Source organism: Acomys minous (genome assembly GCF_964271855.1).
Source record: "Acomys minous genome assembly, chromosome: 4".
In the NCBI taxonomy this organism is placed as follows: domain Eukaryota; kingdom Metazoa; phylum Chordata; class Mammalia; order Rodentia; family Muridae; genus Acomys; species Acomys minous.
Window position 1 is genome coordinate 26,846,759 of NC_140486.1, and position 27,812 is coordinate 26,874,570.

The 27,812-nt window shown below is 52.5% G+C and overlaps 1 protein-coding gene across 1 annotated transcript; it reads left to right on the plus strand.

Annotated features, from left to right (window-relative positions):
* Positions 1-10,051: 10,051 nt before the first annotated feature.
* CDX1 (caudal type homeobox 1) lies at positions 10,052-27,761 on the plus strand (the record flags this gene model as incomplete). The annotated part of the gene is made up of 3 exons (XM_084778050.1): positions 10,052-10,496; positions 26,097-26,242; positions 26,715-27,761. The coding sequence occupies 3 exons, from the start codon at positions 10,052-10,054 to the stop codon at positions 26,931-26,933; spliced, it is 810 nt and encodes a 269-aa protein (XP_084634176.1). The 3' UTR covers positions 26,934-27,761.
* Positions 27,762-27,812: the final 51 nt, after the last annotated feature.

The following is a 27,812-nucleotide window of genomic DNA, read 5'->3' on the forward strand; positions in this document are numbered from 1 at the left end:
ACCAAACCAAACCACTAAGACTCTGAGAATGGTGGAGCATGCCTGTGATCTCAGATAGACGGGTTTTTTTTTATAAATAATTTATTTAGTTTTTAATTTTATGTGCACTGGTGTTTCACCTGTAGTGAATGTAAACATGTTTTTGTTTTGATCCCAAGGATGGGATGTGAAATATCCTTGTGTTGAGGGCATGTGATGTTTGTCTGCTGCAAACAGACTTGTGAGAGGGCACATGATGTTTGCCCCTTAGATGGGGAACTGCTTCATGGGGGAGCCTGGTCTTTGCCATCTGATAAACATCCTGGTAGGGACTCTTAGTGGGAATATGTATGAGCCTCAAACCAGGAGCTTGGCTTTTAGGTTTTTTTACATTGCTTCACATTGAGTGGCTGTTCACCGCTTCAAGACACTCCTAAAAGAGAAACACTCCAAGGTGCCAGGTTCCAGCTGCTGTGGTTGCTTTTGCTGGATTTCTGGTTTGCTGTTTAACAGGTCTTCTGGAATCCAAGGAACTGAGTCTGAAAAGGTCACCTTCTCCTGCCTCAATTAACCTCTTTTCTCTCCTCTCTAGGGTAAATGAATTAGAAGGGAGGTATCGGCATTAAAGAACCCCCAAATAAAGCAGATTTGTAAACGATCAAATCCTACTTTCACCTGTTTGCATGTCTGTGCGAGAGCATTGGATCCCCACTGGAATTACAGACAGCTGTGAGCTGCTATGCAAGTGATAGGAATTGAACCCTGGCCCTCTGGAAGAGCAGCCAGTGCTCTTACCTGCTGAACCATCTCTCCAGGCCCCAGAAGATGGGTCTTGATCCCAGATAAGGCTACCAGAAGACGGCAGGTCTTAGCTATATGGAGAGACTTTATCTTTAAAACAAAAACAAACAAACAAACAAACAAACAAAAACACCAAAAAGAGCTGGGCATGGTGGCACACGCCTTTAATCCCAGCACTCGGGAGGCAGAGGCAGGGTGGATCGCTGTGAGTTCGAGGCCAGCCTGGTCTACAAAGTGAGTCCAGGAGAGCCAAGGCTAACACAGAGAGACCCTGTCTTGAAAAACAAACAAACAAACAAAAAACAAAACAAAACAAGAAAACACCAAAAAGTATATTCTTAGACTCCAGAAACATCAAGTCTCATCGGCAGATCACCCCAGAAATACAAGGATGATGGGACCTGAAGCTCTCAAGCTGTGGCAACTTCCCAGGAAACAGCAGGACCCCGCAGAACCAGACCTTGCTATGAGCCAGACCACAGGATGATGGCTTAGATGCGCTCTTTCCTCTTGGTCGCCTCTAGCTCTTGTTAGTACCACAGGCAGGGCTTAGGGCAGCAGTTCCCATCTCTTACCAGGGTAACCACGCTGAAATACAAATGCTTTTCTTGCTTCATTGTCACAGTGTCAGCTCTCTCGCCTGGCGTTCCTGAAACTCTCCCAAGATAAATAACTCTCCCAATCTTGGCTTTCTTTTTCTACAAGAAACAAAGACCCAGGGGTAAAGTGGCATGGAAAGGAAGTATGACCTGCCCAAGGTCACCCCGCACATTGCCTCATGTATTCGGGATACCCCCTTTAGCACTTTAAGACCCCCCACCCCACCCCCACCTCCACCTCCGCCCCTGGCCCTAAGAAGCAGAAAAGAATTACTTTGCTGTCTTATAGCAAGGAAACTGAGGTACAAGTTCAGATAGTTTCCTGAGCTCTCGTGGCAACAGCAAGGGTGGAACTAGGTTGTCTGGGCCACACTAGCAGAGACAGGTGCCCTGCCTTCCTCCTAGCTTGCGCCGCTTGGCTGCAGAGCAAGGCACCACCCTTTGCATTCCTGTCCATCTCTCCAGCCCTCTTCCCCAGAGCTGCTTTCCTTCCTCTAGATGGTCCTTTTCCACATTCACCTCTCTAGATCCAGGCCTGCTCTTAGGCACCCAGCCCTCAAAAGGACTTGAAGCCTTGAGTGGAGCCACCCCCACCCCCGCCCCCGCCCCCAACTCCTGGGGAAGCTGGGCTCCAGGATTTGGAGAAGGGGTCTCCCAGATCACACAGCTAAGTTCTGCCCTCTGTCCACTCTATCTTTTGTGTTTCTCTGCCCACCTCCCTGCACACCCCCCCACCCCCCCACCCCCGCCTGCCCGCCCCTGCCACTTCCCCATTCAAGGGCGGCTGAGATCCCACTCTTTATCTTGCCATCATTTGTTAGTCTCATCTCAGTAGCAATTGTCCAGCAGAGGACTGGGCAGGACTGTGTGCAAGAAGGGACTCAGACTGTCCCAGGCCACGTTGGGTAATGAGTCTCTAGAAAGAGTGCCTGACCCAGGGGTCATGGCGGAGCAGGGATAATGCCAAAGGGCACAGGGTCAAGCCTACACATGATTTCCTGTGTCAAGGACCCCACAGAAACTGTAACTCACTGGGTTTGAGCCCCCAGACCACAAAACAGAGAGGTATGGTGGTGGTGGGGGTTGTATCCCCCAAATTTCACTTGGCTGTGCTCCTTTGAACCCTCAGGTCAATTGTAGTGATCAGCATAGCTTGCAGGAAGCAAGGAGGAGTGTCCACTCCACAGTCCCAGAGGAAGAGAAGACACCTGGCCCTGGCCTTCTGGAGTCGTTGGCTGGGTCTCCAACTGATTCTGAGTCTCTGTTCCTCAGCTGGGGTCGCTGCAGCACAGCGACTTTGGGGTGTTCTGCTGCATGCCGTGTCCCACATGGCTGGACACTGGCTAGGAAAAGGAGGCTGGTAGGCCCTGGGTCAGGGGACAGCTGGGGACCAAAGATGCAGTATAGAGGGAGGAGGAGTGGTGGCAGCTCCCCGGGGGAAGTTGGGGGCTGCCACTTCCGGCCAGCCCAGCAGTCCACTGGCCCATCTGGAATCACTTAGCTCCACCACCATTAACCCTTGGTTGGGCATGAGAGCTGTTTTTCCTCCCACTGATGGGGGACAGGCAACACAGAACTGGCCCTTGCGAAGGCCTGGACTCTAAGACTAAACTGTCACCACAGAGGGTGGATCTGGGACCCCAAGACTAAAGATGGGCTCGGATTTCAGCCTTTCCGTTTGAGGCTGGAAGACCTTGAAACAAGCCAGCCTCAGTTTCCTTCCAGCTCTAGTAAACAGGTAAGTCAGGGCTGAATCCTTCAACAGCTGAGATTTACGTTGTCCTCCAGGGCAGCATTGTGGCTGGAAGGATGACAGCGGGAAAGCATTCCATCAGTAGGTGCCTCCTCACTCACTGCTTCCTCAGCATCCTGCAGGGATACAGTAGCATCATGGTGCTGGGGTGGCAAGTGTGCTATGGACAGAACTAACAGTGTGCGTTCACTCACTACCCATATCCTAGGAGGATCCTGTTTGGCTCACACAGTGAGGGGAAAGCTGCTGAGGGTGGATGATGGGTAGAACTCAGAGGGGGGGCTCTAGGCCTCGGGGTATCACACTTCTCACCCACACAGACTGGTGATGGTATACTCAAAGGGTAAGGAGCTGAGCCCTAAGCCCGAATTTTCAAGCCAAACACAAAACTGCTTCTTGGCTGTATAACTCTCAGAATGCCCTGAGCCTTGGGGGCTTTAAAACAGGGATTTGTGTGCTTACCTCACACACTATGAGAGGCCTGAGTGCAAGACACACACAGGTTTGGAGCAAGCATGAGGGCAGGGCAAGAAGAGTTCTGTTGAGGATAACAGATGCTCAGGTATTCACAGGAGTCCATGATTAGGGTTAGAGGGAAGCCCTCCACCCATAAGGGATGGTGACAGAAGTGGCTCGTGCCAGGCCATATAATCCTGCAGCGTAGACACATATGCGACCAGAGGCAACTAAGGCTTGGTTTTGACTTTTATACCCGTGTTCTGTCCAGACTGTGTGTAACCACCTCCCTCCCCCCTCCACACACACACATACACCTCCCTCACTGTCAGAGCAGGAAGCAGTGCTCTGTCTAGGGGGGGGGCAGTGCTGAGAGGCCAGGGAAGGGAGCCCCCATGGGAGAAGTCCCCTGTGGAACAGCACAGCGTCACACAAGCAGGGCCAGCAGCCACTGCAGCTGGCTCTCCCACGCTCCCAGAGCTGCCCTGAAGGCTCCCAGGGCAGGCGGCGAGTGTGTGGAAGCAATAGTCATCCCAGACCTTAGCGCGGCCATCTTACCATCTTGAATGTCAGCAGGGCGTACGTACTCAAGAATAGTCCTCCTGATGACGATGATGACAGACCTAGAGGCTCGAGGGCTGCACAGGGAGGTGCCTGAGCTGCGGGACGCTTGACTCCAGCCTCGCTTCCTCCCCTGCTACACGCCATGAGCAGATAGGTAGATCTTCTACCTGTAGCTGGAAAGGCTTAGGCTAGAAATCACAGCATGGCAACACTTGGAGCAGGTGTGTCAGGGGAGCAGGGGGACATAAGACACCTTCTGCTGAGATTCTTGAGAACTCTTATTGGGCCAGGCTCTAGCTAGTGAAGCATGCCAGGATGGCAGGAGAGTTGGAGTTCAAGGCATGTCCATTCACACTTACACCAACTGTCCCCCCCACCACCACCAATGCCATCTCAGGGCCACAGGGCCACAGGGCCACAGGGCCACAGGAACACAGGCACTGTGATGCATCCTGCCATACACAGAAGTCTTTGCTTTTTTAAAAGATTTATTTATTTAGTATACCGTGCTCTGCCTGCATATACACCTGCAGGCCAGAAGAGGGCATCAGATCACATTATAGATGGTTGTGAGCCACCATGTGGTTGCTAGGAACTGAACTCAGGATCTCTGGAAGAGCAGTCAGTGCTCTTAACCTCTGAGCCATCTCTCCAGCCCCAGAAGTCTTAAAGACCCTTGAAGACCTATTGTATCTCCCTCATGAGAACACTGGCTATTAATATCTAGAGGGGGTACAGGACCTGCTTGAGGGCACGCAACAGGTCTTCCATGGGGCCTCTCATTCCTACTCTCAGGCTGTTTCTCCCATCATGCATCTGCATAAGGGAAGTTAGTTTGCTGGGCGTGGTGGCGCACACCTTTAATCCCAGCACTCGGGAGGCAGAGGCAAGGCGGATCTCTGTGAGTTTGAGGCCAGCCTGGTCTACAAAGCAAGTCCAGGATAGCCAAGGCTAAGACAGAGAGATCACCCCAACACCAGCTCCTGAAAAGGAGGTTAGTTCACTGAGCACCTACTATGTGCCCTCCCACCACCACCCAGAGCTCACCCAGAGCAAACATCAAGAAAACAACGGATTAACAATACTAATTCGTGGTTGTTACAATGAAAGAGATACAGAAATGACTGGGCTGGACATAAGAGGGTTCTTGTTCAGGTCTATAGAAGCTCCTTCTTGGGGGAAGACCAGAGGTTGAAAGGCCACACACAAAGCAAGAATGGGAACAGTGTTTAAAACAAAGGGAACAGCCTTCGCAAAATCACTGAGGCTAGAAAGACCTCGAAGTGGTAGCTTAGAGGAGAGGAAATATCATGCTGAGAAGTATAAGGAGCTGGAGGCAGTTGGGGGCCAGTGAGGAGGCCTTGGGGCCTTATGTGAGCCTGGTGTTTTCCTGAGGCCAGTAAGCCACTGCGGCTTAAACATGGATGAGACCAGGTAGCTGACGGACAGAGTGGAGGCTGAGGCTGGGCTACACGGGAGCTTGTGGGCTACTGTGAACCAGAGCTGGGACCTCTAGATTCTGTCCATGCTTTCACTGAGTCTCCGTGTCTGCTTTCCTTCTTGGCCCGTCGCTCTGCACACCCTTGGGCACAGGACCCCCTCCGATGAGGACATCCTCCGATTCTTTTGGGCCCTTTGGGTTCTGGTACCCCTTTTGATCCCTGATGTCTGGAGAAGGAGGGTGCCTCTTTCCCCGTTTCTGAGAAAAACTGCCACCAGAGACTAGGCAGTAAGGGACCAAGTCCTCCTGCCATTGCTCTAGAGTGCCAGCAGGTGGCGACCTCATCTCTAGAGGGGCAGAAGGAAAAGTGGACAGGGTTGAAAGGCCTAGCTGGAAGGCAAAAAAAAAAAAAAAAAAAATTCCAGGGAAGCCTACTCCAGTGTCTAGGCTCACCTCTGTCTCTGAAACATGGACAGCCACCCTCACTTCTGAGGTGAAGCAGGGACCCAAAGAAGGAAACTGACCTGCCCAACGATGTAGAGCAAGGCTGAAACTTTCTTTCTGTTGTCTAGAAAGAGGCTCAACGGGCTAGGGGCTATGGTGGGTCTGAAACTGGCTAGCCCTGATGCCCACTAGCTTCTCTTACGCAAACCTTTTTCAGCAGAAAACTGAGCCCCAGACCTTTCTCTTCCAGAGCCATAAACCAAGTTATCAGCGAGATCTTTATGAGGCCCTCTTCTCGGCACCCCACCCCAGGAGGCCCTGGTGTGAGAGCAGCCTGGAAAGAGAGGTGGGGAGGGAGAGCGAGCTTCCAGTGGGAAGAAGGAGGAAGGAGGGGCCCAATAAACAGGCATGCCCAGAGATAAGGGGGCTGCCTGAAGGAAGAGGCTGCTTCAGGATGGGGGGGGGGGGGGGCTGAACACAGTGGTACAGCCATCTGCTTGCTACCAATCCTAGTGGGCAAACGTGAGGCGGGGCAGGGGCTCAACATCAGATGACAGGCCAGAGGTGGGGTAAAGGGCACAACAGTATCAGACTGTGGCTTTTAAGTAGGGTTAATACCTTTAGTTAGGGAAGTGTGGGAGCCACATCCATGATGCTAAAGCCTCTAATCTAGGGGGTCTGCCTTTGGGAGTGAGGGTAAAGGGAGCCTAGAGGCTCTTTTGCATGAAGGAGCCCTAGGAGGAAGAGGAACCAGCAATTTGTTTAAGCAAAATCCAGCTAACAGGTTGTGGGGTGGGGAGGCAGGCACACATTCAGGGTCACTCTCTGTGCTTACCAGACAACCATCTCTAGAAGAAAGAAAAACTGCCAGATAGATCATTGACTTGCTGTGTGGCTCCAGGAAGGTGACTTTACCTCTCTAAACTTTTGTTTTGTTTTGTTTTGTTTTGTTTTTGTTTTTCGAGACGGGGTTTCTCTGTGTAGCCTTGGCCATCCTGGACTCACATTATAGACCAGGCTGGCCTCGAACTCACAGCGATCCACCTGCCTCTGCCTCCTGAGTGCTGGGATTAAAGGCGTGCGCCACCACGCCCGGCCCTACCTCCCTGAACTTAATTGTTAATCTGAAGAGGAAAAAAAATGGTGATAGTAAAAGCCTCATCTCCCTGGACAATGATGAGGCTGAGTGAAGGTGACACATGCACGGAGTGAGGCTGTTACCACGTGCTCAGTGCGTAGAAGTCTGCCGTCTCAGAGAGAAGCAGTGACTACTCGGAAAGGGTGGCACACCCCAGGAGTGCCTACAGAGTGGGAGGGATGTCCACCCTTTGAGGGTACAGTATTGAGAACCTCCCTGAAGCAGGCTCCCTAGGCTTCTGGGGTCCCTGATTTCGTTTTCCCTGCTAAGGTCCCCTGCTACCCTGACCCATCTTTAAGCCCGTCTCTATGTCTCAATCACTCCGGATCCCTGTCCACCTTCCCTCTCCTGTCCCAGGGCTTGGGAGGGGTAGGTGGGGGTCCTCAGATTGGCTTCCTGTTCCCCACTCAAGCCTGGGCTATCAGCTCTAGGGGAACATAGGTTCCTCGCCCCTCAGGGCCTCTGTTCATACTGACCCTTGGACTACAGCACCCTTCCGCACCCTTCACTGTGAAGAATAAACTCATGCCTGGCCGCAGGGCAGGGCCCCATCCCACACTAAACATGGTGCCAGCACAAGTGTGTAGGTCAGTGTGTGTACACATCAAATGGATGAGTACATGAACAAATGAATTTCTAATCCCAAGTGGCAAGCCCCGTGACTAGGCGTGAGCCAGCAGATTTGGAATTAGAGGCCACCAATGCCCCGCCCTGCCCAGCCCAGAATGAGATCCCGCGATGTAGATGTCCAGAAATTTCTTGCATACCTCCCTCGATGGTAAACTCGCTCTCTGCAACCCCAGTTCATGTTGGATGGCCCTATAGTGAGCACTTCTTCGTTCTGGGCAGGTAGGTTAGACCTCACGCCTGCAGATTTCTTTCAGGTCCCTGGCCTCCTTGGCAGGCTTTCACTTCCCACAGTAGGAGCAGGCCTAGTTATCCCAGCAGAGAGCAGAATTCTGCCCCCTCCTGGGCGTTATCTTTTGCCTCTGTGTATCTCTCGGTTGGGCCCTCAGGGGAGCCCAGAACTCCAGGTGTCTGCTGATCTGGCAATGTGGCAGGCTTCCTTTGCTGAGACAGCTATGTGCTCCACTGGGTCACACATTCATCAGTGTTGGTGACAACTATCCACCTTCCCTTTCCTGTCAGCAACCTACCTGAAGCCCTTTTCTCTCTGGGCCTGCCAGCTTCCAGCCACTGAATGGGCAGTTTCACCTGAGCAGGAAGGGAACCAATAGGCTTTCTGCTAGGTGTAGGTGTGACTCTGATCAAGGACACCATCTAGGGCAGATCATCTGTGAAGTCACACAGGGCTTGGCGTTAAAAAATCTCATTAGCCTGAATCCCACCACTATGAGATTCTAGGTCATTTTTGAATGACAACAGACACCCCCACCCCACCCCCACACCGCATTTTCATTTTGCACTGTGTCCTCCAGCAAGTCACAGTGTGATCTCCACTCACCTGCCTGCCTTGAGGTGATACTGGCTGGCCCAGTAAAGAGAAAGAAAGTCTAAGAGCTAAAGGCCTGTTTCCACCTTCATTTGAGGGCTCACACATCCTGCACATTTCATGGTCCTAGAACATGAGAGAAGATCAAAGCTCAGAGGACTCTTCTACACACTGCCTTCCCGGAGCAGTACAGGCACATATCCTGCCTGAACACCCCTCCCCCAATTCCTCAGCCGTGCCCCCTCCCACCCCCAGTCTCAACTATCCCCCACTTCCTGTTCAGTTAGCTGTGGATTACCTGGGTGTCTTCAGTGGACTAGGAAAGAACACTCGGGCACTTAAAATGCCAGCGGGATTCCTTCTGTAACCAACAAGGGTTCATCAAGCGAACTACAAAAAAAAAAAAAAATCACATTTTTTTTCAATCAGTAGGAGTACATTAAATACAAACTGCAATAGATAATACTCAGAAATTTGTCCGTGTATTTTAGAGACGCGGGTTGACACGTGTAGGGGGAAAGTGACATGAAGCCTGAAATTTGTTTTAAAATGCTTTAGGGAAAAGGAAGTAGATGAGAAAAGGTGACAGAAACCTGATAATTACAGGAGCTGCGTGGTGGGTTCCTGATGCAACTCTGCTTTTGTGTGTATTTGAAACTTCGCAACAATGATAACGAAAGGTAAGGAGCCATCAGGAGTTTGTGAAGTTTCCCAAGGTGTCCCCAGAAGACCCCCTGGCCCACACCTTTGAGAAATTTCTCTGGGGAGCCAACAAGGGAAACACAGTAGCTTGCAGACTGGCTATCTGCATATGCACATTTCCCACAGCTTTCATCTGGGACCCGAGGGGTCGTGACCCTTACCCCCTCAACCTCCCACAAGACGCCCTCTACCTTACAGACGGAACCCCGTTTGAAGTCAGCCTTGCTCTCACCCCTTACCTCAAGCTAATTGTCACTGCCAACAGCGCCACATGCTCCCTGTGCTGTGTGAGGCTGACCTAGGTTCCCCACCACCACCCAAACCCCCGCCCCAGGGAGCCAGTTTCTCCACCTGTAACCCGGTGGTGAGGAAGTCCCCAAGACCACCGAAGGAGGAGTGCCTGGATCTTCATCCAGGCCGCACCCTCTGGGTCCCCAGCCCACTAGCCCATCCACCTCCCGCTTAGGGCGGCAATTTGTCTCCTTTTGAACCCCTTCGCCCGACGGGCTTCCCCCTTTGATTCGCGGCCCCGAGGCTTCCCCCCGCTTTGAAATGCAAAGCCGCCCGGCTGGGGCCGCGGACAGCCCGCGGCTATAAAAGGCCGGGGTGGGGCGGGCGCGGCGGCGGCCGCGGGTCCAGGTGAGCAGTCGCTGGTCGTCGGGGCGGCCGGCCGGCGCGGCGGCTCCAGGGCCCAGCATGCGCGGGGGACCCTGCGGTCACCATGAACGTGGGCTATGTGCTGGACAAGGACTCCCCGGTGTACCCGGGCCCTGCCAGACCCTCCAGCCTCGGCCTGGGCCCTCCGGCCTACGCGCCCCCCGGCCCGGCGCCCGCACCCCCGCAGTACCCGGACTTCGCGGGTTACACGCACGTGGAGCAGGCGCCTGCACCCCCTCCGACATGGGCTGCGCCCTTTCCTGCACCCAAGGACTACTGGGCAGCTGCCTATGGCCCGGGGCCCGCGGCCCCCGCCGCCAGCCCGGCCCCGCTGGCCTTCGGGCCCCCTCCGGACTTTAGCCCGGTGCCAGCGCCTCCCGGGCCTGGACCCAACATCCTGGCGCAGACCCTCGGCGGCCCGGGCGCACCGTCCTCGCCAGGAGCTCAAAGGAGGACACCCTACGAATGGATGAGGCGCAGCGTGGCGGTCACAGGCGGCGGTGGCAGCGGTAAGGACCCTTCTCCTGCCTGAGCCTCCAGATGGGCTTCTGGCCCTGGCAGGTGCCCGGAGGCCCAGGCCGCCCTCTCTTTGACCTCTGTCCTAGCCCTGATTGGCTTCTCTAGAGTGTGGCCCGAGACCACAACCCAGGAGAGTCATTTTGTTTTGCCCATCTTGATCTCTGGGCTTTGATACTTTCGAGTAACCCAACTGAAAACCCTTGTATATAGCTGGAGAAACTGCTACCCCGCAAAAAGGGGACATGGGTCTGTGTAAATGACAAGGCCGGAACTGGAAGGCCAGATGCCAAGTCTCCGCAGCAGCACTGGCATTGGTGGTCTTCCGAGCTTCTTACAGCCCTAACCCCGCCACACACACACACACCCAAGCACCTATCTGCTGTGGGAACATGGATCTCCTTCCTCTCTGGAACCAATTGGCTCCCTATCCTAGGAAGAGATAGGATCCTATCCTTACGTTGACAAAGTCCCCTTTGGTTACATTGACATAGGGGGTCCCTACCTAGCCTCCCCAGGACTCTCCCTGAACTCTTGACCCCGGGGGAGGGGCAGAAGGAGCAATTGGGAAGGTGGCTGCTGTTTGGTTCCTTAGTCTGTGAAGCTGCTGCCCCCGGGCAGGCCTCTCTGATCCACCCTCTTCAAAGGCAGGGGAAGGGGCTGGACAAAGGCTCAGCTTAATGACGACAGCCTGACCTTTATGGGTGTCCCCCCCCCCCCCCCTTTTGTCATGTAACTGCTCTTGCTGTAGCTCAGTAGTGACTCCTGTTGGCAGGAAAGTGAACAGGGCACCTCATTGTCCAGATTGTGTTTGGCCTGTCCTGACAAAGGCCACCTGGCCTTGAGGGCGGGAAGCTGGCCTGCCTACCCTTTGATGTCCAGCCCCTCCTTCCCTTCCCCCAGCTGGGAGCAGGGCCTGAGACTTCCTCCACCTCCTCTCCCTTCCCTCCACCTCTCCCACACACACCCATTTACTCCCCTGGGCAGCTGCCCTAGGAGGGTTGGATGCCTAGTTGCAGGCCTTGGTTGTAGTCACACCCCTCCTTAGAAGTACAAGGGATGCAGAATCTCCTGTCTGTCTGCAGAGATATTCGAGGAGCAAGGCAGGGCCACTCTGTGCCTTGAGTAAGAGCAGCCAATGATGATATGGAACTCGCGCATCAGATATTGCTGTGGGTATGGTCTTCCCTGTGTTTGGAAGGTGAGAAAACTAGGGTACAAAGAAGGCAAATGCTGGCCCAAGGCCACAGCCAGGAGCCGGTGAGGCATCCTGAGCACCGCGTACCTGTGTTCTACTCCTTGTGTGTCCATTTTGGTGATGGATGAGTCACCTTTTCTGGGTCTGTGTTTTATGCTCAATGAAAGAAAGCACAGCAAGAGGTTGCATGGTGGTTTGTATCCTGCGTCAAGCTACAGAAGAGTCTTGAAAAAGCTGATGGATAAAATGTTCCATCCTTTGGTGTTAGATGGTGTGTGTTTGGGGGGGGGAGGTCACTCTGAAGCCTTGTTTGTGAAGGGGGGGCAGCTTTACACTGGATGACAGGAGAGGGCCCTTCGTCCAGCAGCCTGTAGTCTGACATGGAAGCCTAGGAAGGAAGGCACCATTCCCATCTTCCACTAGCTGCTTCATGTTGGTCAGGTGACTCGGGAAAGGGATGAAGAGATTCCCCTCAGGTAGATAAAGCCTTGGAGAAAGGCCGACAGTGTAAAGTTGTATGAATAGCAAGTCGGGTAGTAGTCAAAAGAATGGAGCGTCTGCCAGCTTGGGTGACGTTTGAGGTCACACAGACCCCATTTAACTTTGGGCATGAACTTCCAAGCCCAGCTTCACTCTTGGGCACCTGTCACAGATAGACTGTTTTCTGCATATAGATGGGGCTGTGCATGCCCAAAGGCAAAAGGGTTTTTCCTCTTAGCTCTAAGAGGTGAGGGCAGGACTGAAGACTTGGGTTCCTGAGGCTCCAGGAAGGGGATTCTCAGGAGCCAGAGTAGACACATTTGGTTGAGGATGCAGGAGTCTGGGCCTTCTGGTCTGTTTAAGCCACGTGACTCTCACCAATGCTCCTGAAATAGGGCCGAGTGGGAGCTGGGGGAAAGGTATATAGCCCTTCCCCTCTTCCTCTTTGGCTTGGTGGCTCTTGTGCAGCACTGTTGGCTGGGACTGCTTAGGGAAGGAAGTTCACTGTGTGTGCCCAGTGGCACTGGCGATAGATACAGTGTTCAGCCTGCTGCTACCTTTCTTCGTCCCTTTGCGCTCCTGACAGTCTAGAGTATCTGCACTGGTCAGATGAAGAACAGATGCCCTGATGAGGAGAGAGAGGTTTCCAATACCATTTAGGATGAACAGCACCCTCCTTCCTCAAGGCTGTGAGATCTGCTGTGAGATGTTGGGTGATGCTTGGTTCGCACCCACCTCTTGACCACTACCCCCCACCCCAACCCCTCTGGCCACTACGCTCCAGCACCCAGCCCCTTCCCCTCTGCCAGGCTACTATGCTCCAGCACCCAGCCCTTCCCCCCCCCCCAGGCCACTATGCTCCAGCACCCAGCCCACTTTTAATGCTTCAGGCCAGGAAGTCTTGCTTCAGGTCCATGAACACATTTTCCCCCTCTTCCCTCTGACTCTTTGCATGCCTGGCTCCTTGTGTCCCTTCAGTCTATGGCTGAATGAGAGGTCCTTTGTGGTCCCCAAATCAGACGCTCCTCCGCCACTCCCTCCAATGATTTCTACTGGGTACCCTTAAGACCCCTGACAAATTCCAACTTGTTTTCTTTTTGTTGTTGTTGTTATTTTTCTTTTTGTTTTCTTCTTTTGTTCTGTTTTGTTTTGCTTTTCTCTGTGTAGCCTTGGCTGTCCTGGACTCACTTTGTAGACCAGGCTGGCCTTGAACTCACAGCGATCTGCCTACCTCTGCCTCCCGAATACTGGGATTAAAGGTGTGCGCCACCACTGCCAGGCACTTCTGACCTTTCATGAGTACCTTCTGAACCCACCTTCTGAACTACTGCCAGGCTTCCCTTATTAGGGCACATCGCTGCTTGAGAGCAACCCCTGGGTCCCCATTTCTGGATGCCCTGTTTCTGTGGCATCTACAGACCAATTCTTTGCTGAGGACATTCTCCCAGTAGTTTACTTAGAAGCCCAGAGACTTATTGGAGACTCTTAAAGGTGAGGCTTGGGAGACTTAGCTCTGGAAATGCAATTTTCTAAGATGCTACATAGCCAGAGGCACATCAACCTGGATTCTTTCTCCTCCTCTTCTTCCTCCTTCTCCTCTTCCTCTTCCACCTCCTCTTCCTCCTCCTGTTCCTCTTCCTCCTCCTCTTTCTCTTCTTCTTCTTCTTCTTCTTCTTCTTCTTCTTCTTCTTCTCTTCTTCCTTCTCCTCCTCCTCTTCTTCTTCATAGTTTTCTGAGACAAGGTTTCTCTATGTAGCCCTGGCTGCCTTGGAATTCACTCTGTAGGCCAGGCTAGCCTCAAACTCAAAGATCCTCTGTCCCTGCTTCCCTAATGCTGGGATTAAAGGTGTGCACAACCACCACCCAGCCTTTTGGCTATCTTTGTTGATGTTATTGTTTTAAAGAATTCTACTTATCAGTTCAGGAAGTTGTATGTCACAGCACGTGTGGCATTCAGAGGACAACTCCATAGAGTCAGTTCTCTCCTTCCGCCTTTGCGTAGGCTCAAGGAATCAAACTCAGGTTGTCAAGGCTTGAGTAGCAGAAGCTTTTAGCCACTGAGCCTTTTCTCTGGGCCCCTAACTTGGATAATTGGTGCTTGTGAAGCACAGACCAGGACTGTGCAGGTAGCTGATGCCCACTGACAGTTCTTGGCAGGTGTGAACAGGCCTAAACTCACAACTTTCTGCATGTACCCCCTGAGCCCTTTATCTGCCCTGCCTTTTCTTCCCTCTCCTGCATCTTTACCAGTTCAAATGCTGCTCCATCTCCAAGGCTGCCTCCTCCAGGAAAGCCTCCTTGATTCTTCCCACTCCGAGTGCTGCCCTGGGAGTGAAGGGCAATTATAACCTGCTGATGACCCCTAGCATTATCTGCTTTGATCAGGTCATTATTCCTTCCACTTGCTATCTGTAATCCCAAGGGCCAGTCTTAATCAATGCCCCCCCGCCCTGCTTTGCACATAGTAGGGCCACATCATGCAGGCGCTATGCAAAGACCTTCTTCTAGGCCACTTAGGTCTCTTAACTGCCTCAAGGGATGAAAGGGCCCTATTATTGGACACATTTTACAGAGAGAATTAAAGAGGCTTAGAGAGGCCATGTGGCCTGCCTGAGCTCACACAACTAGGGTATGGTGGCATACGGTTCCAACCAGGACCCACACAGCCAGTCTTGGGTTTGTCAACCAAAGCAACAGTCTCAAGGACCCAGCCCCAGGTCTCCCCTCTGCTGCATGCTCTCCAGCCAGTGCCCACCCAGGTAAGGAGAAAGAGGCCAGCAGGGAGGAGCTGGGTGAGGTGGGAGGAAGGGAGAGGGAGAGAAGGAGAAAAGGCCCTGCGGGGCTGACTTTTTAAAAAGCTGGCTTTCCCTGTAGCAGAAGCTGCACCTGACACCTCAGCTCTCAGATGCAGCTGGGAATGACCTACTTAGGAAGTGGCAGGAGTTGTGGAACGTGTCCCTTCTTTCCCCCAGCAGATCTCGTGCTTAAAGCCTCAGACCAGACAGCTTTGTTAGCACCAGGGCCCAGCTTTGGGAAGGAAGGCCTCTTCCTGGACAGGCCTTGAGCTCCTGGGATTCACAAGCAGCCATAGCATCTGGAGTCAGCGTCACTGCCATGTTTTGCTACCCTTTCCCCGTGTCTCCCCTTAGCCCTCATCTTTGCATGAGCAGAGTGGAGAAGCACGAGCTTGCCACTCTGTGCTTGCTACCCTCGTGCCTGCCTGGGCTCTGAAATAAAACCCAGACCCCTCAGCCAGAGGTTGTTAGTCCTCCAACCACAGCTTGTACCTCCCCCCAACTCCATCCCTTCTCCTCTGCATCCATTCTTCCAGGAAGTCAGGCAATGGTGTTCTGTTCTGTGCTGAAGATTCTGTTGGGTGATGGGCACTATAGCAGAACAACGGTGGCATCAGCTACCCCCAGGGACCTGGTACTCAGCTCCCCGCTCTAACCACCCCCCCCATCTGAGGGTCTTTGCAGAAGTGTTTTTCTCTCTCTCTCTCTGGAATATTTTTCCCCATATGTGACATGGAAGCTTCCTTCTCAACCTTCAGGTCTTGTGGCCTGTGTGCCACTCCCTCCAAGAGATCTCCCTCCAACCATCGTAGCCCAGCCTCGCCTCCTTATTCACGGTCCTCTGCACTCCTGATCAGTTGGTAGTTGCTTGATTGGCGTGCTTGCTTTTCGCATGCCCTGTCACAAGAGCAGGGACCAGATTAGTGCTAAGCACTTGGCATAGTCAGGACGAAATGAGCTGGTGTCTCCCACACACACTTCCAGGTGTGTGTGCTCAGCCCCTCTTCAAATACAGCCATAGTGGCCTGGGACCAGGATGCTTCTCAACTAACTGGCTTTGAGGCTAAGGAAAGATGAGGAGGCAGTAGTGACAGGTAGGAAGGGGCTGCCTTGGAGGCCGAGCCATGGGCTGAAGGGACGGAGCTGTGCTCTGGTCTGAGGGTCTTTGTAGAATAACTTGGAAACATGAAAATTAGCAGGAGCTGCAGTGGTGTACATTCTGCCGTGGGGTGAGCTGGGTAGCTTGGGCTCCTGGTCCCCAGAGGGCAGAGCAGCAGGTGGGTCTCATAGAACTTCTCGTCATTGGGGAAGTGCACCAGATCTGGACTGTCCAGCAGCCAGACATGAGAGCATACGGCGGTTGAGCACTTAGAATCTGGTTAGTGTGACAAGGAAAAATAAAAATAAAAACAATGACAGAAGGGCTCTAGTAGCTTACCTGGGGACACACCAGCAGTGCACGGCCAATCTAGGTGAAGACTTTCAGGGCCATCAAACCCTAAACTTTAAAAATTATGGTTTTATGTGCATGAATGTTTTGCTTTTGTTTATGTCTGTACCCCACATGTGGGCCTGGTACCTGTGGAGGCCAGAAAGGGGCATCAGATCCCTGGAAGTAGACTTACAATGGTTGTGAGCCCCCACAGCACATGGGTGCTGGGAATCAACCCAGCCCTCTGGAAGAGCAGCCAATGCTCTCAACCTCTGAGCTCGTCTCTCCAGCCCAAGACTCTAAAGTTCCTCCCAAAGTCAAGTCTGGTTGTGGGTCTCAAGGAAGATATGGCGGTCAAGATACACACACGGCTTGAAGGCCTCAGGGTGTGTGGCTATGATTGATGATGATTCTGAGAGCGAAGAGAAGGTGGTTCAGGAGGCTCCTGGTTTCCTCACACTTGGCTACGTCTCACCCACCCTTGCCAACTTCATTTTCCCTCCAGGGCCTGGGTGAGGAACCATGACAGGATAGTCAGTAGTTGCCCCTCAGACAACAAAAGACACATGGTGGGCTCAGCAGGAAGCCCTGTAACTCCAGAAAGTCTTCCAGTATCCTGAGGATGGGCAGGGCTGCAACTACTGCCGCAGAGACCCTGCCACAGGTGACACAGATAGAGTAAACAGGCTCAGATTGGGACTGCATGGTAACCGGTGGCCTAATCAGTTCTCCACACTCCAGGGTGTTCGTTGGCATGTGACTTCTCATCAGGCAACATTCCTCCTGTTCCCAAGGGAGTGCTCCAGCATCCTCTTCTGCAAATAGATCAGTTCTGCTTTTTTGGGGTCCATAGTCCTTTACCCTTTACAAACTGTCTTCACATCTCTTCTGTGTGCTCTACAGGGAGGGGACCTAAAGAAGCTCAAACACCTGTCTGGTTCTTCCGGTAAGGATACAGACTGGCCACCTCCGGGCTCTCTGTCTTGGTGCTGGGTTTGGGTCCTTAGCAAGTACCTACCCTTTGCAGATCTTGGTAGAGAGCAGAGAGCTAATACTGCAGGGGTGCTGGTACCCTGTTACTTTTCGGTAGCTCTCTCGCATTAATCTGGGTGCACCCCAAAGGTCTTTTTTTCTTAAATTAGGTTTACAGTGCTCTGCCAGCATGTACACCTACATGCCAGAAGAGGGCACCAGATCTCATTATAGATGGTTGTGAGCCGCCATGTGGGTGCTGGGAATTGAACTCATGACCGCTGGAAGAGCAGCCAGTGCTCTTAACTTCTGAGCCACTATGTGTATGCTCAGCATACTTGCAATTCTTCCTTCTCATCTATCTTTTCTATAGAAAAGATGCCCAACCTGATCTTGTCCATCAGCTTTCCCTCGGTAGATAGGGACGTGGAGGCACAGAATGGAAAAGGGGGTCCTACTAAGAGTCAGGGGCAGCGCTGGCACAAATCACCCACACCGAAACCTAGTCTCTTGTGCTCTCCCTCAGTCTCCACAAAGCCTGGGCAAGGCACTGGCCAATGGTGCTCAGGGGTTAGCTAGGAAGCTGTCTTCCAGTTGGTCCTCCAACTGCCTTTGACTCCCCTCCATCTTTCTTTCCTTCTCTTTGTTCCTTGGCTTGGCAGCTGTCCTCATCACATGACCCAGTGACGTTTCTGGACCTGTTTTGAAGTGGGACCCAATGGCTTCCTTTCCCACCTTCCCTAAGCATGCCCCAAACAGGCACCACAGACATAGGTGGGCAGGCCATTGTCCCCTGCTCTACTGGGCTGGAGGGTATGTTGGTGTGCCCTCCCTTTGCGTGTACCTGGGTAATGGGTGAGCAGTGAGTTGCACAATACTTGAGCATAGAGGCCCTGTGGTCTGTTATAGTTCAATGGAAAAAGCACCTCATGTATAGGAAGTTCTGGGTTCCATACCCTGGTGCTGACACCCATCCCTCATCAGGAGAGACTGAAACCCACAGATAAGGGTCTTGCTTAAGAACACTCCAGCTGGAGCTTGCTAAAGATGGAAGGACAGCAGTGTAGCTAAGAGACAGAGCTGGACTTGATCCTCAGTAACACACACACACACACACACACACACACACACACACACACACACACACACACACACACCCCAAAATGGTAGAGAGAGAAAGAACCAAGCAATAGGTATTTTTAATAAACTCTCATACATGCATGTGTGTGTACATGCTTGGGTGGGGGGGGGGTGGCATCTTAATGTACAGCCACTTGAGGTGGCCCACCCAGTGAGAGATCACAGATAGTCTGGGCTGGACTCGAGGCCCATGTACTGATAGTGAGAGCTAGCCAGCCCTTAGAGCCACAAACCCAGACGGAAGGGCTGACCTAGAGACCACTTGACTTTCTGGCAGTCGGTTTATCTTGGTGCAGAGGCCAGGCTCTTGTCTGACCTGGGCTGGATGAGGGCCACAGTACAGGCCACCAAAACTCTATCCCTGTCTTCCAGCTGGGCAGGCCTGTTGTCTAGGCTCTCAGACTGGGAAATCAGCCTTAGAGTCGTTATTTCAGCAATAATAACAAACACAATCTAAGAGTCAACAAACATTGGGAGCCTTCTGCTTCCAAGTTGGAAGGAACCTTACAAATCCAGAATACCACTAGGACACAGCCTCATTTCCTGGCATTCCTACAGGGGGCCACCCCGCCACTGCTGGGAAAGAGTGGGCCCTGTCCCTCCCTGTCTGTGTACCTGCTGTATGCCAGGTATTGCACAAGGAGCCCTCCCCATCCCAGGTGAAGGCCTGTACACCCCACTCCTGCAGAGGACTGTGGGAAACAGTCTTCTGTGTAATGGGTTCTACTGTGTTTCTGAGAACAAATAGACCAAGCTTTTTAAATCATGTTTAACTGCATTTGTTTGGGCTTTGTAGGTCCCAGGGATAGAATTCAGGTCCTTAGGCTTGGCAGTAAACACCTTTCCTAAACCATCTCCCCAGCCTTAGATAGTCTCGTTTGGTATATAAGCCTCAATTAGCCCTAGTTTTTGTATGTAAAACTGGATATACAGGGGCTGGAGAGATGGCTCAGTGGTTAAGAGCACTGACTGATCCTCCAGAGAATCTGGGTTCAATTCCCAGTACCCACATGGCAGCTCACTACTGTCTGTAACTCCAAGATCTGACACCCTCACACAGACATACTTGCAGACAAAACATCAATGTTCATTTTTTTTTAAGTTAGAAGCCAGGTTGGTGCACATGCCTTTAATCTCAGCACTCAGGAGGTAGAGGCAGGCAGATCGCTGTGAGTTCAAGTGAGTCCAGGACAGCCAAGGCTACACAGAGAAACCCTGTCTCGAAAAACAAAACAATACAACAACAAAAAGAAATTGGAAACTCAGAGGGTCATGGTGGTCCACACCTTTAACCCCAGCACTTGGGAGGCAAAGGCAGGCAGATCTCTCTGTGAGGTTGAGGACGGCTTGGTCTACAAAGCAAGGTCCAGGACAGCCATGGCTGTTAGACAGAGAAACCCTGTCTCAAACAACGAAACAACCAAAAACTCAAAACAACCAACCAACCACACAAACAAACAGACAAACAACAGTTTACATTAAACCATCCCACGTGTGGTTGAGGCACATACACAAAGTGTTTGGCCCATGGCCACAGTGATGTCCTTAATGGTTATCTCCATATTACAGATACAGAAAATGGGGCCCAGAGAGGTGGGAAGATGATCCTCAACCACCCTGACATGTAGGTGCCCTGACCATCCCTAGAGTTCCTGCTTGTTCAAACAACCACATATCAGAGGCACCTGGAGAGCTGGCCTAGTACAAACCCCAGGAGCCATGGTCAGCCTTACCCACTCCAAATCTGGGGACCAAGACTTCCAGGGCAGCACACTAGGAGTACTGAGGCTAAGGGCCAGGCACTGAGAGCTGGCTGCCCATGGCTTCCCTGGACCTTGAACTGCACATACTTTAGAGATGTGGGGTTCTACTCCGTGCCTCTCGTGACAACCTGTTCCACAAGGATGAGACATTCCGCCTGTGTGTGACAGAACCAGAGCAGAGGGCGAGCCTTTCACTTAGCTGACTAGGCTGAGGTTCTCCCCACTGGGCTCGGCCCTGAAAGTCTGCATCTTCTCCCCCTTACCTAGTTTCACTGGCATCTTGCCTAGAAATCACTCATCCTGTGTCTGGGAGTGGCTGGCCCCTCATCAGACACCTGTTACAGGAGCCTGAACTTCCCCCTTAGCCTCAGTGGCCCAGGGGCCTGTAAATCATTCACCCTGGCCTCCCTCCCTGCTCTGTTCCTCTTGTGCACCCCCTTGCTCTTCCTCTCTGGCTTCCAGAGGGGACACAGGTGCTCACAAAAGCTTATCAGGGAGGACACACTTCTGTCCGGAGCTGTGGAACGCAGGGTTCCCGACTGTCCCTGAAAATACAGTTTCCAAGGATGGGGGAAGGGCTCACAAGGCCCCACCCCTGGTGGAAAGTTGATGGCTGCTGGGGAAAGGAGTCATTTCTTGTTGGTGTGGCCACTGTAGGTTGTCCATGCTCCCGTGGATGACCCCACGCCCATGGGCATGCAAACATTGATAAGTGGATTCTAGGTTAGAGGAGAAGGAAGAGGAAGAAGAGGAGGGAGCTGGACAATTGAACTTGGGATGGAGAAACCCATCCCTAGGGGAGCCGGAGGGACAACACAGGCCTGGATATGAGACAAAATCTATTGGGGCCATGTATGAAGTTCTCAAACAGTCAAACAGTAAATAAAAATAGAGCTCTGGGGCTTGGAATATACTCAGTAAAGTCCTGTCTTAGCATGCACAGAACCCTGGCTTCGATTCTCAGCATATGGCAGGGGTTGGGGTACACACAGGATCAGGAGTTTAAAGTCATCCTCAGCTGCGTAGTGAGTTCAAGGCTACCTTGGACTGGAGACCCTATCTTTATTAAGAGAAAATAAATTAGAGGGCAGGCCTGGTGGTTTAGATCTGCAACCCCACACACAAGAGGCCAAGACAGAAGCTTTCAAGTTCAAGAACTGCCTGGGCTACACTGTGAAGTCAGGGCTTACCTGGGTAACGCTGTCTCAAGGTTTAAAAAGCACGAAAGGAGCTGGGGTATGTCCTTATGGTAGAATGCTCACGTACCATGATGAGGCCCTGGGGTCAATCCCAGCACAGTAAAAACTGAAACCCTGAAGACCCTCTCCTCCCTATGGCTTTCCACCTCCTCCTGCCTTCCCGGAGGTGGCAGCTTCTGTTGTTGGCTTCTTGTACATATCTTCAGAAACAACAAAACCAAAACTATGCCTAAAACCATAAAGTTATATGCTATCTAAAGTTATACAAACATGTATGATGATGATATGGCAGGCTGTTTTGTTTTTGTTTCTTTGAGACAGGTTTTCTCTGTGTAGCTCGGACTATCCTGGAACGCACTCTGCCTCCTGAGTTCTGGGATTAAAGGCATACACCACCACCTCCTGGCATTATGGCAGGCTTTTTAGGTGTCACTTTTTTAAAAATTATGTATTTGTGAGTGTGTGTGTGCGTGTGTGTGTGTGTGTGCGCGCGCGCGCGCGCACGCGTGTGTGTTCATAAACAGACGTTTTCACCTGTACTTGGCCGTGTGGAGACACTGAGTAGCTTTTTCTATTGTCCTCCAACTTGTTTTTTGAGGCAGGGTTTCTCACTGAATCCAGAGCTAACCATTTCAGCTACACTAGCTCGTCAGTGAGCCCAGGGATTCACTCGTCTACACCCTACACCCCCACAACTGGGATTACGGACATGGGAGCCACCATAAGTGGCTTTCTTATGAGTGGTAAGGACCTGACTCAGCCCTCATGCTCTGCACAGAAGCCATCTCCGCAGCCTGGTAGCAGGCTTTCCTTACAGCACCTTGTGTCTTTTTTTTTTTTTTTTTTTTTTTTTTGGTTTTTCGAGACAGGGTTTCTCTGTGTAGCCTTGGCTGTCCTGGACTCACTTTGTAGACCAGGCTGGCCTCGAGCTCACAGCGATCCGCCTGCCTCTGCTTCCCGAGTGCTGGGATTAAAGGCGTGCGCCACCACGCCCGTGTCTTAACACTTGCTCAGTGATCCTCGCCGTGGGCGTTCCATGTCTTAGTTCAGCGGCTCCCTGCTCATAGACATGGACACTGTTTTTCTTGTGCTGGTAGTGACATTCAGAACCATGGGCGGTTCTCTGAGATTCTGTCGTGGAAGTGGAGCTTAGGGCCCACAGCTCTGTGCACAGTTGGCTCCTAGGAGGGCACTCCAGTTAGTGCTCACCCTGGACAGTATGTGGGAGTCCTTGGTTTCTGGGCCATCCAGTTAATCAAACATTTTGTTCACTGTCAGGCTGTTTTTCTAGAATCAATCTGGACTAGATTAATTTAAGTAGCTGGACTAGATAGAAGCTGGCTGGTTGGTTCCCAATCCTATCAACCCCTCTCCAGGCCTACAGACGAGGGCTCCACTGACCCAGCAGTGCAGCCAACACCCTGGGTCTGTCTAGTCTCCATTCTCTTTGTTTTAGGCAGAGCCAGCTGGAGATCAGAGTGCTCTGCTCTAGGTTCAATACCAAGCTGATGGCCTCAGCGCACAGCTTTCTGTGCCCTGGATCCCAGCTGTAAAGGACTATTGTAGGTCCCTACTGCTTACCACGAGGAGTCAGGGACAGACGCAGAGATGGGACAGAGGGCAAGCAAGCTAAGTACTAAGGGAAAAGCTGCAAGCAGAGCTCCATCTGTTGCCCAGCCATCGTCTTGGAGACAGCTAGGGAGTCTCCCTGGCACTTTAAAGTTCCAGCCCAAGGCCCTCAACCTCAGCCCAGGCTTCCCAGTCTACCCTTGCCATGGTCTGACCCTCCATTCCAGGGGATGGACACAGAGGCATGACCGGCTCTGTGAGCTTCTATTGTCAGCATTTAGGATATTGGGCAGCTCAGTGGTACCTAAGGACGGTGAGATGGGAGTTGTGCATTGGAGGCATCAGAGAGAGCTCTAGAGTAGAAGGTAAGGCATGAGCACGTGTGTACCCACTTGCCCTCTTGTGACCCTGACTCCGCAGGGAAGATGGACTCGATCTAGCAGGAGTATCTAACCTTTAGAAAATATAACATTACGTGATAATCTGAAGATGTGTAAGGCGGCATCCACAGTTATCATGGAACACTGTGACCCACAGTTACAATTGGAAACGCCTAGAAGAACTCACAGGCCTCTTAGTTAGACCTCCAGCAGCCACATGACCACCTTGAACCATGCTCTTCATCTGTAAGATGGCAGGGGACTGAAATCCCAAGACCCCTAGCTCTAGCTAGTGACCCCAGTGTGCTGTGGTGGTAGTAGCCTCAGGCAGAGCTGTTTCTGGGCCAACATTGACTTTTCTAGGTCAAGGAGGAGCCCCCATCTGGAGCCAAGGCCTCAGCAGCCTCTCCCTCAGCCTCTCCTCTAACCAGGCCTGGCTGAAGCTGCTGGCTGTCTTGTGCTCTATCTCTGCTGTCAGGTGGTACTGTGAACTTGGTACATCTGGAAGTGGCCAGTGTGCTTCCGCTGCTCTGGCAGAAAACCAGGGAGAAGCCGCCTAGGAACAGCTGTTGTCTCCCATTCCCCACTTGGCTGGAGAAGAGCCTAGGTCTGTCCTGCCAAGCTGTGTGGGATGGATGGGTGGAGATGGGGCCAGATGCAGGTCTTTAGTGCAGGGGCATGGGGGAGACAGGCTGTTTGTGGGCACTTGGCAGGAGGGCTTTCAGGGCTACGGCAAGATCCGTTGTGCCTGGTGTGTGCCTGCCTGCTGTCAGCACGCACCTTCTAGTTTACCCATGGGTTTAGCGTCTTACAGAGAAAGCTGATGTCCACCCGGGCCCTGTACCGTAACACTTGCCCCAGACAACCCTCCAAGCTAAGCTCCAAAGACAACCCCAATGTTTATAACCTCAGACAGGACTTAAGTCCAGCTCCTGGCCCAGGCAGCACCATCTAAAAGCCAAGTCACCATCCTCTTGTCCTAAGACGTGGCAGTTCTCCCTGTCCCTCTTCTTCCTGCCCTCCGCCCTCAACTTTCCACACAGCAGCCAGAAAAACATGAAAGCCTGCAGCAGACCACGTGCCCCCTCTGCTTAGAGAGCTCTGCAGTGGCTCCCATTCCAGACAGAGTAAAACCTAAGCCCTTTCCCTTGGCATCTGCCTCATCCCCTTTGCTCCTTGCACCTTTGTCCCACCAGCTTCCTTGTCCACCCTCAGCCATGCTCCTACCACAAGGCCTTTACACTCCATGTTCACTCCACTAGCTTCTATTTCTCTAGGTCTCTGCATGCTTTTTCTCTTTCAGTTGGGCTTTAACAGCCACTGTGTTAAATATTTGATTTTTTTTTCTTGAGACAGGGGTTCCGCTATGTTCCCCAGGCTGGTTTTGAATTCCTGGATTCAGCTGGGCATGGTGGTGCACACCTGTAATCCTAGCACTCGGGGAGGCAGAGGCAGAGGCAGGCAGATCTCCCTGAGTTTGAGGCCAGCCTGATCTACAAAGCGAGTCCAAGACAGCCAAGGCTACACAGAGAAACCCTAGCTCTGAAAAAGGAAGGAAGGGAGGGAGGGAGGAAGGAAGGAGGGAGGGAAGGAAGGAAGGAAGGAAGGAAGGACATGAATTCCTAGATTCAAGTGACTAGATTCCTGCCACCTGACTCAGCTAGCACCGCTCTGTTCGAAGCCCCACCCCTCCCCACGGCCAAATTCTTAAGCCAAATTCTTTGTCTTCTTTCTTTTCCTCAAAACATTTGCCAGCGAACAAAGCAATCACTTTCCATCTTTTATTTCCTTTTTGTCTGCCTCCTTCCCTAGCATCGAAGCAGGGACTTTTCATTTTGTTTCTCCAGTAGAGTCACTGCTGGCCTGTCCCTAGACATAAGAGGAAGTGTGGACAGCTCGGGCCACTCAGCCTCTGGCCCCCAGTGTAACCCTAGAGTAGGGCATGGTGTCCTGGGTGTCCTTCTGGGCAGCTAGCAGACCGCAGATCTACCAGCAGCCCTGGGCCTTTCTGTCTTACTTTGGGCTAGCATTAAATAGAGCTGGGCTAGAAATACTCCCCACCCCATCCCACCCCAAGCCCAGGGTACTTTTCCTCCATCATTGTGTCTTCCCTGCACAAGAGGGAGGTTGTCTGGCAACCCCCTTTAGCCTCAGTCTACCCTCACCAGCCAGGTGTCCCCCTCATGACACTGGTGCTCAGACGTTATGGTCTGGGGACCGCTGAGTCAAAACCATCTGGAGAGTTTTCTTTTGTTTGGGGTTTTGAGACAGGGTTTCTCTGTGTAGCCTTAGCTGTCCTGGACCATGTTTGTAGATCAGGCTGGCCTCAAACTCACAGAGATCCAGCTGCCTCTGCCTCCCGAGTGCTGGGATTAAAGGTGTGCACTAGATACCACGCCCAGCTGTGTATCTGGTTTTGGTTTGTTTTTTAATGTGCATTGGTGTTTTGCCTGCATGTATGTCTGTGTCAGGGTGTCAGATCTTGGAGAGTTTGTTGCCACACAGCTCTGAGGCCTTCTGAGTGAGCAATCAGGGAGTCTCCTGAAGGCTCGCCCTTCACAGCTGACATTGCAGCCTTGTCATCCGCTTCATCCCAGGGGCTGCCTGGCCCTTCTTGAACATTCCACCACACTCACCTTCCCTCATTGCCCCTTCTGCTCCTCAGGTAAGACTCGGACCAAGGACAAGTACCGTGTGGTCTATACAGACCACCAGCGTCTGGAACTGGAAAAGGAGTTTCACTACAGTCGGTACATCACCATCCGGCGCAAGTCGGAGTTGGCTGCTAACTTGGGGCTCACAGAGCGGCAGGTATGTGGGTCCTCCACCTCAGTTCAAGTAGTAGGGCCCAGAGTCGAGCTTTCAGGCTGCCATGCAGGGACAGAGCACACAAAAAGAGAACAGAGATTGTCTCTAGACTACTGCCACAGTACTACACGCTGGACCACTGCCACACCACCAACTAAACCCCACATTCACACACACACACACATACACACACACACACACACACACACACACACACACACGGAGGCTACAGTGGGCAGTGATCAGTGCTATTCAGATACAAAGGAAGGGCAGTCACAGGACACAGGGGCTCTGGAGTAATGGGGCCTTGGAAGAGAGAGGAAGGAGGTTACAGAGAAGGGTGTCTGGGCACAGGGAGAATGTGTTTTAGTCCCTAGGGCCTTGGCTAGAGCAGAAAGTGGACCATACAGACCACCCCTCTCCCAACACAGCTCTCTCCTAACACCAGCTGCACAAATTCTCTGCAATCCCACAGGTAAAGATCTGGTTCCAGAACCGTCGGGCCAAGGAGCGCAAAGTGAACAAGAAGAAGCAGCAACAGCAGCCACCCCCGCTGCCTCCCACACAGCTGCCCCTGCCCCTGGATGGCACCCCCACACCATCAGGGCCACCCCTGGGTAGTCTGTGTTCCACCAATGCAGGCCTTCTGGCCACCCCCTCCCCAGTGCCTGTCAAGGAGGAGTTTCTACCTTAGCCTCTTCCAATCTGGGGCCCAGGGATCTAGGGATTTGAATGACGGGCACCTGGCTTTGCTGGGGCCCAAGGAGCCTGTTCTGAGTTCCAGCCCTGTTGCTGACCTTTGGGGTCACTGTGGACAATTTGCCTACCTGGGACAAGTATCTTGCCCACTCCCTGTCTCTCCTCAGCTGGGCTGTGTGAAGACCCTGTTGCACGAGGACCTCTTGTGTTCTAGGCCATAAGGTGCTGGGGAGCCCCAGTGAGAGCTCTCAATCACCTGGAGACATCTCAAGATCCAGAAGGCTCAACAAGCTGGCAAGACAAGATTGAGGCTCCACCTCCTCCTCCTCCAAGTGTTCAGAGTGAGGTGGGAGGCTGCTGCATGGACCAGACTCACCTTGGAGAGAAGAGTCAGTCTAGACTCCCATATGATGCACAAGGATATATGTCTCACCTGTCTCCTCCTGCAGCCTTCCCTCCACCTGCCCTAGCACCCCATGCTCTGGCCCTGCCCAGCCTGGAGGTGGTCAAAAAGGCATCAGGACAGGGCAATTGGCCACTGATCTTGAGGCAGAACTTGTTCCCTCCCTGGCACTCCAGGGAGGCCTGTGGATGGAAGGGAAGCCTCTCAGGGTTGACTCAGACAGGGTCCACATACCTGTTCATGCCCGTCTTCCCACAGGCTGTTCATCACACCTTGGGAGCCCCCAGACCATAGGGAACTCACAGCTGGACAGGGGTTGATGGAGTGGGATCTCTTGGATGCAGCTTCAGGAATAAGTTTTCCCCTTTTAAACAATTTATAAGAATCATACATAGCATTAAAGGAATTTTTAAAAAAAAGGTTTAATCCTCACCATCCTTTCTCATGGTTGTGTGTCTCCTCTCTATTCTG